Raw genomic sequence first — 16,084 nt, 5'->3', positions numbered from 1 at the left:
ATCTCTGTTCATATGTATTGTTGTTTTTCATATTCTTCTTCTCCAGCATTCCTCCAGTTAACTCTTCATGTGTTAAAACGTTATGTACGTAAACATGCATGATGGCTTATTTTCACATTCAAGTTATTTCAATATATGACCAAGTTCAGTGTTCGCAACTGCCAAACATTGGCACACTATCATTGACATTATCTCATGTTAACCTTTTTTTTTTTTTTTTTTTTTTTTTTTTTAAATCGAAAGAATTCACAACTAGGGTTATTTCTCTCAAGTACAACAAGAATCACCAAGCCTAATAAGTATTTTCAACGAAAGTAAAAAAAAAAAAAAAAAAAAAAAAAAAAGTTTAACAATGGAAATATATTTTTTTCATATTTTTATCTACAAATGTGTATAGAAAAGGGGGAACATATGCACATGTAATGAGTCATATAAAGCATATTCACATACATGAATGGAAGTAAGCCTTGAGAGTTATTTTTTTTCCGAATAAGTACGAATTTTTTTTCTTCTCTATTGTGTACGTAATTTTTACCTGCAGGGTCAGAGTCACTACTAATATTTGAGGTGGTACTCAATCAAGTCAGCAAAAGCTTGCCTCCTTCCTATCAATTAAGCCAAATTCTTTTTTTTTTTTTTTTCATATACATTTCCATAAGCAAAATAATTTATATGTATACAATGCTCACGTATAGTGGTAAAAAAAAAAAAAAAACAAATAAATAAAATAACGTACCTCTTTTCACATCTCAAACAGGTACTCCAACAATGAATTTTAACACATAATTCTAGCGTTGCTCTAGAAGAATTCCACACACAATATCTCAATAATTTAGCTTATAGCATAGTGATTATAATGGTTAATTTCTTCTTTTTTTCTTCTTCTTTTCCATTACATCACAAATAGATCTATCACCATTCTAATTCACACAAAAGAAGTCCCCACATATGATTGTATTGTAAAGGTGTATACCATATATTTGCGCCCTCCTTTCAGCTGGGGTATGTGAAACACATTTCAAAATATTATAACTCTTATTCTGTAAAATGTCGAATTTTAACACTCCTTCCCCTTCACGCGTTTGCTTTTATCTGATTCGCTGTATTTGTGCACTTGCACACATCATTTGAGCCTATTATTTGCAGTCCAATTTATTCACACGTTTATTACTTTCCTTTATTTGTTCATCCATTTTAACCGTTTGCTTTCGAATAAAACTACTTAGAAAAAAAGGGGAATTTTCTCACAGGTTTCGATATACGAACATTCTTACAGGAGGAGGAAGGGTTTAAAATTGTAATAAATAATTTATAAGCTAGGTTTTTTTTTTTTTTTTTTTTTATTCTATTTTATTTTTTAAAAGACAAAACACAAAAATATTACTTCACAAAACGAGCGAACATTTCCTTATCACACCATATCACACTGTAAGATATGTCAAAGGGTTAACCTAAGAGGACACATGTTTTTTCTACATCCTTTCTTTGGATTCATAGTCATTAGGAAAGAAAAACAAGTATAAATAAATTTATTAAAAGAAGATATATTTAAAAAAAAAAAAAAAAAAGCATGAAGTATTGTTCCTTATTCCACTCTTTTCACTGATGGAAGAATCCACGTGTAGATCTGTTGAACGAATTTTTGAAGATGTTTCGTTTAACAAAAGGGACAGGTAATTTCAGGGGTACGGAAAAAATAAATAAATTAATAATAAAAAAAAAAAAAAAAATGCATGATAAAAAAAGGCACTACGTCAAAAAGAAAGTAGAATTTTATGTAGAACCTTGCTGTATTGTTTTACTTACATAGTACACTTTGTGAATATCATTTGTATGACTTGATTTATTTATTTATTTTATTTTTTTTTTTTTTTTGCCTTTGTTTGTCGTACCATGAACTTCTTTCTTCCGAACAAGGGATGAACGTACTGATATTTGATGACACACACTAATTTGTAACTTTACACAAATATGCACACAAACACCTCGCTCCCTACAGGAAAAGGCTCCAATTCGATGATAAAAAACTAAATCGATTCTTCGAAAATGGAATGTTAAACTACAGTCTTGTAGAAATTGTAGGGATCTCAGGTAGTGGAAAGACGCAATTCGCTTTAACCCTGTGTGCAGAACATCTTTTAAAAATTCTTGAGGAAAACAGACAGACCATAGTTTTTTACGTTTATTTTAACAGAATGTTTCCTATACACAGGTTGAAAGAAATAATTAAAAATAAGTTGGACTTAAAGGATTCACGCATACATTTTAAGACAAAAAACATTCATAGTAATAGTGCTTCCCCTCCAGGGTCTACAAGCACTAGTCCCTTTCCAAGTGCTCATGAAAAGAGGGCTGAACAGTTGGAATGTCCGACTGACATTGACATTTGCAGTGACTGGGATAACTGGAGCGACGCAAACAATTGCAACATGGTAAGCTACTCCGATCGAGCAAACAATTGCAACACGGTAAGCTACTCCAATAGAGAAGACACCCTTAATGGGAATATGGACGACACACTGAACCTCCAGAAGGAAAACAAAACGCAAAAGCATGTACTTAGTGCACTAAAAAACTTTTACATACAAAAAATAAACGATGAAAAGGAATTGTTCTCATTAATCGAAAAAGACATATACCACATTTTGAGATATCATAAGATTTCTCTTCTTGTAATTGATTCAATGAATTGTGTTTTTAATGGAAACGAGAACCTAGATGCTTATAAAAAATGTCAACTCTTTACGAGAGTGTCTATATGTTTAAAAAATTTGGCATATGAAAAAAACTTTTTTTTATTGCTACTTAATAATTCCCAACTAAAAAAAGAATACTCTGGTTTTTGTTTTAACATTTTTGATTATGTTATCAATTGCCCATGCTCCAATACAATTATAATATTTAAAAAAAAAAAAAAAAACAATAAAATTGCTCGAAAGATGTCCATCAAGTATTCAGAATTTTTGAGGAAATACAAATCTATCAATTTCGAAATTAATGACTCTGGATTTAGAGCACTCTGAAGTTTTTTTTTCCACTCTTTCAGGGAAAGAAGAAAAAAAAAAAAAAAAAAAAAAAAAAAAAAACACATCCATATTTCATCAGGCCCCTTCTGGGGTGTTTTCCTGTAAAGTACTTGTATAAAATGCATGTGGAGCGTTCTAGTGTTTTTCTCAACGCCTTGATCTTCTGATCACATTTCGTTCATTTGTTAGTTACATCATATTTAGTTATTCCTTTTTTTTTTTTCCACCCTACTTCTTCACATTTTACAAAGCAATCATCAAACTTATAAGCAGCACAACTCCCATGCGAGTTAATATAACTCACGAGGGGTAAAGGAAAGAGACCAATTTTACATGTGTTGATTGAGCTTTTTTTTAAAATCGAGAAAGTTATTCATATGTGTTCTTCAAAAATGGTGACATTTAAGAGGGACACACAGTGTAATGTGTCACATGTATACTATGCAAGGATGAGGTGCAAAAAGTAGGAAAAATCGAAGCAGAGATGATGGAGAAAAAGTTGCAATGTGGGGGCTAATGTGTTTGTGTGTTTCTGTACCCATAAAAATATACATGCACATATGTAGGTGTAAATATGTCCAAGCAGATGTCCAGACATATAAGTTGAGACACATATCAAACACTCAAATTGGTAATCGCTTATTATTCACGATATACTCACTTAAGTGCTTGATGCCAGGAATTTCTAAAATAAAACTTAGAGGAGAGTACTTCACAAAATTAACAATGTTTGGTAAGAACGAAAAGAATAATTTGTATATTCCATATGCTTGAAATAAAACTCCAATGAATGTTCTACTCATGAGAATTAAGAAAAATCCAAAAAGGTAACTAGCACTTCCTGCAATTTTTTTCCGGTTCATAAAAAATCGCACAATTTTTGTTGTCCCAACTAAGAAATATAAGCCCATCAAAAAAAACACATTCGAAATACATAAAAAAAATTTGTCAAAAAATAAAAACACTCCAATAAACCCTGACGCAATTCCTAAGAATAAGAGTAGTAATCCCGCCGTTTTGTTCTCATCTAACATTTTTTTTTATTTTTCACATTTACAGACAAGAGGAGGTTTGGGGGTGCGCGTGAAGGGATTGCTTTGTTTTTTCTTCTCTGCCTTTGTTCTACGTCTTCTTTCTTTCTCTTACGTCTTCTTTCTTTCTCTTACGTCTTCTTTCTTTCTCCTACGTCTTCTTTCTTTCTCCTACGTCTTCTTTCTTTCTACTACGTCTTCTTTCTTTCTACTACGTCTTCTTTCTTTCTACTACGTCTTCTTTCTTCCCGTTTCTTATCTCTTTCTCTCTACTTTGAGTCCCCTTATACCCTGGCTGACCAACAGAGTGCTATGAGTGGATGCTAATACAATGTTCGATTTGTGGCAAGACTTCTTCGTTACAGATTACATATGCATCTTGCGTGCAACTTCTTTGCAGTTTTTTACTTATAATTCTTTACAACTTCTACGCAATGCCTTCGTTTTTACTCTTCGTCTTGCTACGTACATATATATATATATATACATACCATTCATTATGGTCTATACATAGAGTTGTTCCTTTCTTCTCTTTTTTTTTATTTATTTCCTCCAATTTTTTTTTTTTTTTTTGGAACCCTGCATATGGTAGATAACATATAACAGGAGGTCGATTAGCCTCTAATTTGCTTCGAGAATTTTAAGGAGAACAGAAATGATAATACGTCATCACAAATTCTTCGTTTAAATTAACACTTAACTCTCCATCATATGTAATATTTCAAACGTTCATTTATCAGTTCCTTTGTCGTTTTTCTTCCCTGGGTTATGTGCTTCAGGGAGGGGGGGGGGGGGATAGGATTATTATTTATATGTTACTATATATGTACAGTAGCGTGGGTAAAAATCGAAAAACATCTAATTGCGAAATTTTCCAAATGGAAAAACTTCTAAAAGAAAAAAAACTGCCCAATGACCAAACTGTCAATTTGTTGATGTACAAAACGCCAATTTTTTTAAACACTACAATTCAGCAAATAGCGAAAATCATCGGTTATTTAATTGTAGAGAGTAATTACTTTTGAAACAATGTTACAAACAAAAAAAAATATACATATATAGATGTATATTATATATATATGTTTATATGTTTTTTTTTTTTTTTTTTTCCCTTTTTTTTTTTTCCTTTTTTTTTTTTTCCCTTTTTTTTTTTTTCTTTTTTTTTTTTTTCCTTTTTTTTTTTTTTCCTTTTTTTTTTTTTTTGTAATTGTGTTCACACATTTTTTAGCAACACGCAAATTTTGAACATTTCAAATCTTTGAAGTTAACTGGGATAAACAGCAACGCAAAAATGTGGTTGCTCCTTTTGCAGCCGCTTAGTGTTACATTTTATTTTGCTTCCCTTTCATTTTATTGCTTTGCATTTTGTCTCATTTTGTTTTATTTATTATTTTTTTTTTTCTTGTCAATGGCAAGTTTTCGAACATTGGATAAATTGTTACAAGTAAATGCAAAACGCACAAGGTTCAAAAATATATTCACTAATTTTTGTGTTACACACAAGTATATATGGGTATACAAATACGTACATGTGTATATGTATATAAATATGTGCAAATATATATACATATATAAACAAATATATATACATATATGTACAAATATATATACATATATGTACAAATATATATACAAATACGTACATATATATATGTATACAAGTGTATATGTTTTTCCACGTACGCATACAAGCGCTACATATGGGTTTATTACCACCCCATCGAACGTAAACGTTCGAAGTGGAGAAAACAAAGGTTTGTGTGAAATTTTGCATGTATGCAACATCACATCGAATTCGTAAATTTGGTCTGAGAAAATTTCTAAGGGAACGTAGAGAAGTGTGCCTATGGTTTGCTCATGAAATGTGAGCGAAATTCAAAGAGAGGGATGGTCTATGCCTATGTGTAAATATATCCCTATATATACACCATACACATATGTACCATATAAATATATGCACACATACAATGTGTTCCCGTTTTCTGCATTTTAAAAAAAATCTGCTTGTGCTGGATTTGTTCTGTTTTACTATGGCCCTCTTACGGGCTTTTCATCCCTACAACTATACATGTGGCACTGAATTTATTACGATTCCCTCCTTTTCACCTGTACATAAGAAGTACACACTATCAATCGTTTTTACATTCAGGATTTCCTGAATTATACTTTTCTCCCATTCGCACGATTATTCATGCAAAACAAAGTTTTAAAAAAAAAAAAAAAAAATTGACTCGCCTGTCCGTTCATACAAAAGAGACAGCTTAATTTTGGACAAAATTTAAAAAAAAAAAAAAAAAAAAAAAAAAAATACACAATTGGACTAACGATTCACATCATTTTTGTTCTCATTTAAAAAAGTATGATAACCCAATTCTTACATAAATTTATCATAACCAATTGAGAACAACATGTTATTCATTCAACTCCCCAGAGAAGTAACACTACAATAATTTCTCCTTTGCCCCATCACTTTCTCCTCGACTACGTATATCAGTTTTCACCTAAGTACGAAAACTTATTTTCCCATTTTGCTTATAATTGAAAAATAAATTCTTAACAATTTCATGACGCTTCTTCAAAATATCTGCATGGTTAGAATATTCGCAAATATAAATACAAACATTGTCTGCTCCAAACCTTTTTATATACCGATATATGTCCATTCTACTACTGACAGCAGAATTTAAAAAACAATTTTGGATATGTTTTAGAAATAAGTGTTCACTATAATTAAACATAATTCTGTTATGTTCTAATGTAAATAATACATATAACACATTTTTATAGTTGTAAATTTTTTTTACAGTTTCGAATATTTTGTTCTGCTCATTTTCTGTTAATTTCTTATTTTTTAATGCTTCATCATTTAAGTGAACAAGATATTCGTTCAGATTTTCGGTTTCGGGGTTCCCACATTCTTCACATTTAAGTAGTATCCTCTTATGATTTTTACTACTTTTCAAATTCAGCACCTTGTCTTTTAGTAATTCCCTACCTACAAAAAAGGGGCGTGGTAGAACCGAGTTAAATGGTATATATGTTTTCCTCCATTGTAAGTAGTTCTTATGAAAAAAAAGAAATACTTTATCTCATAATGCTCTAGGGTGGGAGCGGAAGTATATACATATATGTATATGTGTATATATATACACCCATTTTGATATATCCCATAAATGTTTTGAATAAAACACAGGTCTATAACACAACGAACGAATGGAAAATATAACTCATATTTTATTCCATAGAAGAAGGGAGAAATATGTTGATTTTCCTCCACTTCTTAATGGGACTTCCAAATTAGGATATATTAAAGAATAAGATCGATGGGATAAATACATAGAATTGCATGTTTTTTTTTTTTTTTTTTTTTTTTTTCTCTTTTTTTGTCCCATATTTTACATTTCATTTTCTCCTCTTTATTTCTTACAAAAAATGTGCAAATGCTGAACATGTGCAGGGTATTTTCCCGAATTGAAAATGATATCTACGTAAATTCTGATAAGTCTCTCATAGAAGTCCCCATCTTTTCCATATTGATGACAACTGATTGGTGTATTTTTCTTACTATTGTTTAACACTTCTTCATTACTTCTTTCCCACAAATTGTTCATTTTTATAGACCCTAATTTGGGGCCCTTAATAAAAAAGTCAGGTATATCATATTTTGTCCCACAGAGACGAATTCCTTGAGATTTGATAAAAATATCCCATGTTTTCATGATGCTGGGAGGGGGCGGGGGACCAACAGATCGTGCTACTAGCAGTTAGTATAACAGCTGGGATGAGACAAGTCTCAGATTGTAAGAAGAAATAGTAAGATAGGTACCATGTGTGTGTGGTTGCAAATTGACATCGTTCCGTTTTTTTTCTTATGAATATGAGCGTACAGAAACTGGGTGCCCAAGTTCTTTAAGTTTTTACACAAGTTTTTTCTATTTTACTTATGTCATTCTTAGTTCATCACATTTCGCACGGTTGGCATAGAAACGGCTCAGTAGCAATGTGAAAATTACACAGTAGCAAAAATGAGAAAAAAATGAATCCGGAAATATAAAGAATTTTTTTGGAATGCTCTAAATAAATGGACCCAAAAAATTTCAGCAGCGAACTTGTGCATTCATGGAAAAAAGCACAAATTCGTGAACATATCTTCACATATATACAAAATACACAATAGTGTACATTCCACGATAACTTCCCACAGAAAAAAACATTATGGAAAGAAGAAAAAAAAAAAAAAAAAAAAAAAAAAAAAAAAAAAAAAAAACCTTAGATTATTATAATGCAGACCTTATGACAAAGTCGCCTTCCTTAAAATTCACCTTCTTGTTTAAATTTAATTTATTATCCATATCGTCAATGATTTCATTGTATTCTTTGTTTTTCCTTTTAAGAATATGCAATTCCTTTTTCAAAAGAATTCTATGATGTGGGAAAAGGCAAAAATGGCTATGTTCTTATGTTACTCTTGTGTGTGCTTTTAGCACATTGCATATGAATCCTCCTGGGAAGAAGTGCTTTGACAGATTTTTTTTTTTTTTCTATTGTACTGTATTTTTTTTTTATTTTATTTTTTTTTTTTTCTCCTGAACTAACATGTCCAAGATGGCTTTGTTTTTTCGCCTAAAAAAGTTCTCAAGAAGTTTAGCCCTATCTTCGTTTTTCTTTTGCATACAGATCTGTTGAGAAAAAAAAAAAAAATGATGGAAGTGAAAATAATTAACATATAATCAGGAAAATATAATCACTAACGGAAAATCACCAACGATACTTGATATGACTGCGTGTACACTCGCAATAACACGCAGAGGTGTGTTTACAAGTTTACCATCAATTCTTCCTCCTGTTCTACTTGAAGAGGGTTAGCTTCATTTTCCAGATGTGTCACTTCCAAGGATGAGACAATTTTTTCTCTCTCTGTTTCGTATCTCCTTAAAAAAGAAAACATCAGAGATTGATGTGTTCCTAGAAATGTTTGTTCATTTCCACACGTGGGACAAACATATACATGTACAAATACACATATATATGCTTGTTTGTATATATATGCGTATTTGGAGAAGCACTTTCAAACACATTACATATACACTGAGAGCTGTAAGAAAGAAAAAAAAGAGAAAAAAAAATACCTGCACATGTTATTTGCATTTATCAACTTGTTCGCAAGAACAAGGTTTTCCTCCAACATGTTAATGCATTTACTTGAATTCACAGTGATATCTATAAGCCTTTGTTTATCATTATACCTGAAGGGGAGATACACACGTAGATATTTATTTGTTTTTATACAAATTCTGTGATTATAACTATCAATACAGTTTCTACCTTCAAAAAAAAAAAAAAAAAAAAAAAAAAAAGAAGGCACACAACACTACAAAAAAAGTGTAGCTATACAAAAACAGGCAAAACATGAGGGAAATGTTTTTACTCCTCTCTCATGATCTTATTAGCTTGTGGTTTCAAACTATTTGACGCACTTTAATTTTTGAAGTATCATCTTGATTGCTCTTATATGATTTAACAGTTGTGTCTTCTCATTTCGAAGTCTCTCAATTTGTATTTCGTAAATCTGACTTGTGGCACAAATTGGAAAAAATAAAAAAATATATGATAATAAAGGGGATTGCAAAAAAGTGAGCATGCACTCAGGTAAATTAACAGACATGAAAAGAGGCTGTGTAGCAGACAAGCAAAGAGGCAGTGTAACAGACAGATAAACAAACAAATGAGCGAAACAGCAACTGTGGCACCAAAAGAGCGATATCTCCTATGTTCTTTTCTCGCCAATAGGAGGATAATTAACCCGAATCAACGCAACACTTAGTATTAACCTTTATCTCATTCTCCAGTTTTAATTTCCAGTTATCAATTTTCAATTCCAATTCGTGCACCTTCCAAAGTGGGATACAGAATGGAGTGTAAAAAGTGAATAAAGAACAAATAAAAATAATGAACAAAATGCAAGTAAAATGAAGCAAAAATAATAAGCTACATAAAAACAAGATAAAAATAAAGCAAAAATAAGCATAGACATGCACTTAAACATATATATATATATGTACATATGTATAGACCTGCACATATACATACACTAATGCGAAGCAAGTGGCTATGAGAAGCTATTGCCTTCAAAATTGACGAAAAACTTCCGACATGGGTATACATGGTTATCCCCATGCAGCTCAGAATGTCATTCTATGTACCTCTTTCTCCTTAGATAGCATGTTTTTCTTATTTTTCTCATACTTGTCTATAACGGAGTTGTAATTCTCGCTTGCCTCATTCAGAATCTTCTTATTTGCATTGATCAGACTATTAAATTTTATATCGTCTTCTTCTTTGAATTTCTCAAATTTGTGGTTGCAGATATATCTCTCCGCTATATAGTTTTTGTAAATTTCATCCATCATTTCGAATTCTTCCTTTTGCAGATTCATTTTAGTCATCTGTTGTTTCTGTTCAATCTGAGTAGTGAATTAAAATACAATGAACCGCTGAGATATCGACACAAAAGCGATTCTTGTCAGTTTAATACACTTTGCGAATCGATTGGAAAGTGAAAGAATAGCCCACCTGCTTATAAAACATATTTATGTTGTGAATGATTGTGTTCCTATTTCTGAGTAGAATTTCTCGGTCTTCTTCAAAATGGTTAAAAAGCTTGTTTATATCTTCCTCAAATCGTTTTTGTAAATTTGTCATGTTTTCTTTGTGTATCTCTACCAGCATGCTTAACTTTCCATTTTTCATTTCTTCTATTTTATCGAAAATGGTTTCTTCCTCCAATTCATCATTCAAAAAGAACAGAAGTTTATCGTTGATGTTTTTGTTTACTTCATGGTTCCTGATTTCATCATCTATGTTTTTTTTTAGCTGCTTCAGCTGGGGTGACAAAGTGAAAGGATCGAATGAGGCAGCTGTGTGCAGGCCGGTACATGTGCATGCATTTGTGTACGTCTGTACACATACGCTCTACTGCATCAACATGTTCATACATCAACACGTCTACGCATCAACATGTTCATACATCAATACGTCTATGTATCTACACGTCTATACATCTGCAGGACTAAGATTATTATTTTATTATTTTTTTTCAGTAAATCTTATGACGACTGCACTGCTCATTTTCCCTTTTCTGGTGAACCTTCAAATTTTTCAGCAAATCTATCCATCTCAAAATGGTGGGGGGAATATCGTTTTTCTTTTCATTTGAAATATTTTTCTTCCAAAAAAAACAAAAAATGTTCGAAGATAGCAAGTATACATTTAAGCTTAGATAATGATATATATGCTTACACATAAATGTATACATATAAATGTGTATATACAAATGTATGCATATGTTTATGCACATCACTAATGCGCGTGGTTATGATATGTATCCTATTCATATATATACCGAGGGAGTTGTTTTTTTTTTATTGCGTGCTCCTGTGGTTTTCTTTAACTTGCTAATATCTTGTTTTTTCATTCCCTTATTTTTTATCATTTTTTTTTTTTTTTTTTTTCAAGTCCTTTATTTTTGAAATGATAAACTTGGGAGGAAATGTTCCCTACATGGTAGATTAGCAATGTTTCCAAACCTCTCCCGTTCCCACTGTTCTTCATGCACAAAATACTGTTTGTTGCTATGCAAGACCTTGTGCATGTGTAAACATACATGGATATGTATGTTTATATTTTCATGCAGTATGGAACAGTTTCAAATGGTCCTAACCATTTACACACGCGAAAAAAAAAAAAAAAAAAAAAACATGCATACATGCATGCATGGAATTTTAAATTTATTGTTTGATCTTCCAACACAAATGATACCCCCACCCCAAAATTTGTTTTTCCAAATTTAAAATGGACATACATCACTATAAAAAAGGACTCAAAAACAGAAGAACATTTAAAATGTAGAGGAAATTTATTCTCTCCCAAATGAGCATAAGGCATGGATATGGTCTGAGTACGTTATGTCTTATGAATTTGTTCGTAAAATTTTTATGCACAATTAGGAAGCATATGTGTCTCGTGCATCTTTTAATAAAGTTTATACACCTTTTCTTTTCTTTACTTTTATTTATTTTTTTTTTTTTTTTTCACATGCAAAAATTCTTAAAATTTATTAAAAAAAAATAATAAGATCATAAAGGAAAGTTTTTAAAAAGAGAAAAATTAATAATTATTTACGACTAAATAAACAAACGAAAAATACATCAAAAAAAAAAAAAAAAAAAATATCACTCCAATCACTTCTGATATGCCACTAAAAAGTTAAAAGAATTCCACATTTAACAAATAAACACATATACAAATTAAAACGAATAATTTTAAAAATATACACATTTCTTCACTCATAATATTACTGGGAAAGCGGATCAGCATATGGAGGTGGGGTGGTATAAACGTGAAAAAAAAAAAAAAAACGTTATTTCAAACATAGACAGTAAAGTTATAAAAACAGGTGTGTACATATATATATGTGTAAATATATATATATATATATATCCACACTCACACACATACATACGTATATACATACATGTACAGCTGCATATATATTCAAAACGGTAAAAACATTTGAATTGCATACTATAAAGTCGGAAAGCAAAGAAATATATATTTAAAAAGTTAGATCTAAGGATAATAATTATACAAAAAAGCTTTTAACAATAATTTAAAAAAAAAAAAAAAGTGCTTACATATGCGTAGATAAATACCGTATACTATATATGTGCAAGTATTCTTATGCATATGCACACATGTTTTAACGATAACTACTCACATGTGCACAATAAAACATGTTGTAAAAATTGAATAACGGAAAAATTCAAGGTTTCAGGTAGAAAAAACCTACCTCAAATTTCTCACATTATATGTTAAAAAAAAAAAAAAGGTTAATTCGTGTTTATTGGTTGCTAATTAAGGACAAGAAAAAAAAAGTAATAAAGTAATAATCATCATCATAATCATAAAATAACTAATAAGCCATTGTTGCATGTCTTCCTGTCTATGAGAACCTGAACAAAAAAAAAAAATAAAATAAAATAAAATAATAAAAACAAGTAAATAATTAACGAGTTTACTAATTAACTAGTTTACTAATTAACTAATTAACTAACTAATTAGTTAAACCCTTTCAGACTTTTTTAAAACGGGCGCGTCGCCTTAAGCGATTTTTTCTTCAAGTCATTACATCTTCTCATTTGTGTATATCAAATTAAAGACTTTTTTCAATTTGTGCATTTACATTCTAATTTGAACGGATCCAGACAGAGCTAAATATTTGTATTCGTACGACCCTTTGGAGATTATAGACATGGCCACTTGGATCAATTTTAATTGCTGCGAAGATTCATAAATGAGCATTGTGAAATGTACGTGTAGAACTGTACATAAGTTGGCACAGACATGTACACACAATATGGCACAGACATGTACACACGATATGGCACAGACATGCACACGCGATATGACACAGAAGTACACGTATACTGTCATAGATGTGTAGATAGACAGGGACACACGAATGCAGACACACATGAAAATCTTTCATTTTCTCTCACCCCTGTGAAGTCTTCCAGGGATAGTCCCCCTTGTACCTTCACATTAAAAGCTTTGTTAATTAACCCAGTGTTAGCTAATTGTAGCTCCTACATAAGTGCAAACGGAGAGATAATATGTACATATATGTACATATATATACTTATACAGATGTATGTATATGCACACACACATGTTCATTCGTACGCATGAGCTATTGGACTGACGCGTAATGAAACGTGTAAAATGCCCAACAGTTATAATAACACTTCTAACTAGGAAGTGAAGTCTCTCATTTTTCAATCGTACATATGTCGCCACTTCTTCAAAATCGGTGTCTCCCAGAGAAATAAAGTCAATTTTGTTTGAAATGTAATTACGATAAAAATTGAAGTGCTCTTTAAGAATTTCATCAAACTTTTTTTTCTACAAAATATGTTATAAAGGAGGAACATATAAAAGGGGATGGATACATGGAACCATATGCGTGTTTATTCTTTTTTATTATATTTTCACCATTTTGACACAGTCGAATCGCTCATTTCTTTTTTTCCCACGTAAAGATACGTACAAGTGAGGGGGGTGGGGGGTGGGGTGCAAGCAAATTTTTATTTTATTTTGACTTTATTTGTTTACTTATTTTTTGTTTTCACTTCTTTTTACTTATTTTTTGTTTTCACTTCTTTTTACTTATTTTTTATTTTCACTTCTTTTTTCTTATTTTTTATTTTCACTTCTTTTTTCTTATTTTTTGTTTTCACTTCTTTTTTCTTATTTTTTGTTTTCACTTCTTTTTTCTTATTTTTTGTTTTCACTTCTTTTTTCTTATTTTTTGTTTTCACTTCTTTTTTCTTATTTTTTGTTTTTATTTTATTTGTTTACTTTATTTTTATTTTCATTTTATTTTTCATTTTTGTCCTTATTCTTATCTTTTTTTTTACTTTTCACGTGTACAAACATACGCCCCCCCACGCTATGCCATTCTCACTCTCAGGTGGCATACCTTAGCACTCATCCAAAATCGAAAATATTCCTGCACGTTGAAGGGAGAGGGCTCCATGAATTGATCTGTCCTTATAATTGGAATGTGACAATGGAGAAGTAATTTCGAAAATTGGGGAAATAACCATCTTACTGTCTCTACCCATTTGTCACTACGTGCATTAGTTACAATGAATACTGTGTGTGCTAAGGACACGGCCAAATGGATTACAGAACAAACCACTGATTCAAAATTACATTTTTTATTTAAATGAATTTCTTTCTTCATTTCTCTCAGAGCCTGCTTATAACTAAGTGTATTTTTTGTACATAAAAAAGATCTTATCCAATACGTAGGAATTAATGTATCATCCAAATCAAAAATTATAACTCGATTACACTTTTCTACATATACACTGCTTGAACTGTTCATCTTCATATTTAAAGCCTGCGAGTTAATCGCACTTTTCGGAACTGTTGATTCGAATATATATTTCCCCTTTTCTGATACATCATTTTTGTTTAACAGTTGATACGTTATATTTTGATTGTTGTTCTTGGTGCTACCAATTGAACTGTTAAAATGTTTTGATTTCATCCTCATATCAGTAACATCAATTGGTATTCCAAACACTTTATTCTTATGCATTTTCAATTTAGATTCATTATTTAAAAGATTTGCATTATAATGTGCAAAGGGGAAAATGGTCAAATGATCATTAACGTTCATTCTTGGAAAAGGAGTTATTTTGTGCTTCTTAACACCCGCATCCTTTGTGTACAAATTTTGGTTTGTGTAAGTGGAGCTACATACATATGGCAAATTCATAATTGTTATTTTAAGTTTTTCCGTGAAAACACTGTTACTGACATCATCCGTTCGATATTACACTTTGAGCAAAAACGTATATATAAGATGTAAAGCATATGTACATATGTGCATGTGCGTATGATTCTTGTTTGTTTTCATTACATCTATAATGTATGTATTGATTCTCCATGCTGTGTTGTCTTTGTCCACCTTTTTACTTGTTCTACATAAAAATAGACGATTCTACAAAAGCTACATGTTTGTGTCACTCTTAAAAGCATTTGTCTTTAATGTGATAATTTAGCCCACTTCTTTTAATACATGTTAAGATAGTATATCATCATGGAGGATTTAAAAAAAAAAAAAATATATATATATATATTTAAAATACTTAAAAAGAAAAAAAAAAAAAAAAAAAAAAAAAGTGCTTTTTTCTAATAATACATCGGTTACAAGTTTTTAAGGGTTCTTAAAAAGGCGGAATATACAAAAACAAAAAATATGCTCATTACATGTCAAAATTGGTTAAATACGTAATTTTTTTTTTTTTTTTTTTCTCCCTTTATAAAAGGGGGAAAATATATACATATGTTTATTTTCATATTTTGTTTTACTTTATAATTTTTTTTTTTTTTTTTTTTTTTTTTTTACATGGCTTGTTCATACATTTCATGCTTTAAAAAAAAAAAAATAAAATATGA

The 16,084-nt window shown here is 30.5% G+C and overlaps 5 protein-coding genes across 5 annotated transcripts; 1 reads left to right on the top strand and 4 right to left on the bottom strand.

Annotated features, from left to right (window-relative positions):
• Nucleotides 1-1,605: 1,605 nt before the first annotated feature.
• PGO_052270 (hypothetical protein, conserved) lies at nucleotides 1,606-3,023 on the top strand (the record flags this gene model as incomplete). The annotated part of the gene is made up of 2 exons (XM_028686605.1): nucleotides 1,606-1,673; nucleotides 2,000-3,023. The coding sequence occupies 2 exons, from the start codon at nucleotides 1,606-1,608 to the stop codon at nucleotides 3,021-3,023; spliced, it is 1,092 nt and encodes a 363-aa protein (XP_028542406.1).
• Nucleotides 3,024-3,649: 626 nt separating this feature from the next.
• On the bottom strand, nucleotides 3,650-4,060 carry PGO_052260 (Got1 domain containing protein; the record flags this gene model as incomplete). The annotated part of the gene is made up of 1 exon (XM_028686604.1): nucleotides 3,650-4,060. The coding sequence occupies one exon, from the start codon at nucleotides 4,058-4,060 to the stop codon at nucleotides 3,650-3,652; it is 411 nt and encodes a 136-aa protein (XP_028542405.1).
• Nucleotides 4,061-6,558: 2,498 nt separating this feature from the next.
• PGO_052250 (hypothetical protein, conserved) lies at nucleotides 6,559-7,776 on the bottom strand (the record flags this gene model as incomplete). The annotated part of the gene is made up of 2 exons (XM_028686603.1): nucleotides 6,559-7,052; nucleotides 7,485-7,776. 2 exons carry the CDS (start codon nucleotides 7,774-7,776, stop codon nucleotides 6,559-6,561), a joined length of 786 nt encoding a protein of 261 aa, XP_028542404.1.
• Nucleotides 7,777-8,334: 558 nt separating this feature from the next.
• On the bottom strand, nucleotides 8,335-11,549 carry PGO_052240 (hypothetical protein, conserved; the record flags this gene model as incomplete). Its single annotated transcript, XM_028686602.1, has 10 exons — nucleotides 8,335-8,479; nucleotides 8,654-8,736; nucleotides 8,886-8,988; nucleotides 9,187-9,303; nucleotides 9,535-9,626; nucleotides 9,889-9,948; nucleotides 10,261-10,521; nucleotides 10,631-10,939; nucleotides 11,205-11,282; nucleotides 11,460-11,549. The coding sequence occupies 10 exons, from the start codon at nucleotides 11,547-11,549 to the stop codon at nucleotides 8,335-8,337; spliced, it is 1,338 nt and encodes a 445-aa protein (XP_028542403.1).
• A 1,509-nt stretch (nucleotides 11,550-13,058) lies between these two features.
• Nucleotides 13,059-15,401, bottom strand: PGO_052230 (hypothetical protein, conserved; the record flags this gene model as incomplete). The annotated part of the gene is made up of 5 exons (XM_028686601.1): nucleotides 13,059-13,068; nucleotides 13,299-13,393; nucleotides 13,615-13,701; nucleotides 13,901-14,017; nucleotides 14,595-15,401. The coding sequence occupies 5 exons, from the start codon at nucleotides 15,399-15,401 to the stop codon at nucleotides 13,059-13,061; spliced, it is 1,116 nt and encodes a 371-aa protein (XP_028542402.1).
• Between the last annotated feature and the right edge of the window lie 683 nt (nucleotides 15,402-16,084).

The sequence above is a fragment of the Plasmodium gonderi genome, assembly GCF_002157705.1.
Source record: "Plasmodium gonderi DNA, contig: Chr05, whole genome shotgun sequence".
Classification (NCBI taxonomy): domain Eukaryota; phylum Apicomplexa; class Aconoidasida; order Haemosporida; family Plasmodiidae; genus Plasmodium; species Plasmodium gonderi.
Note: the sequence above shows the minus strand (reverse complement) of the source record. Positions and strands in the feature narration are given on the sequence as shown.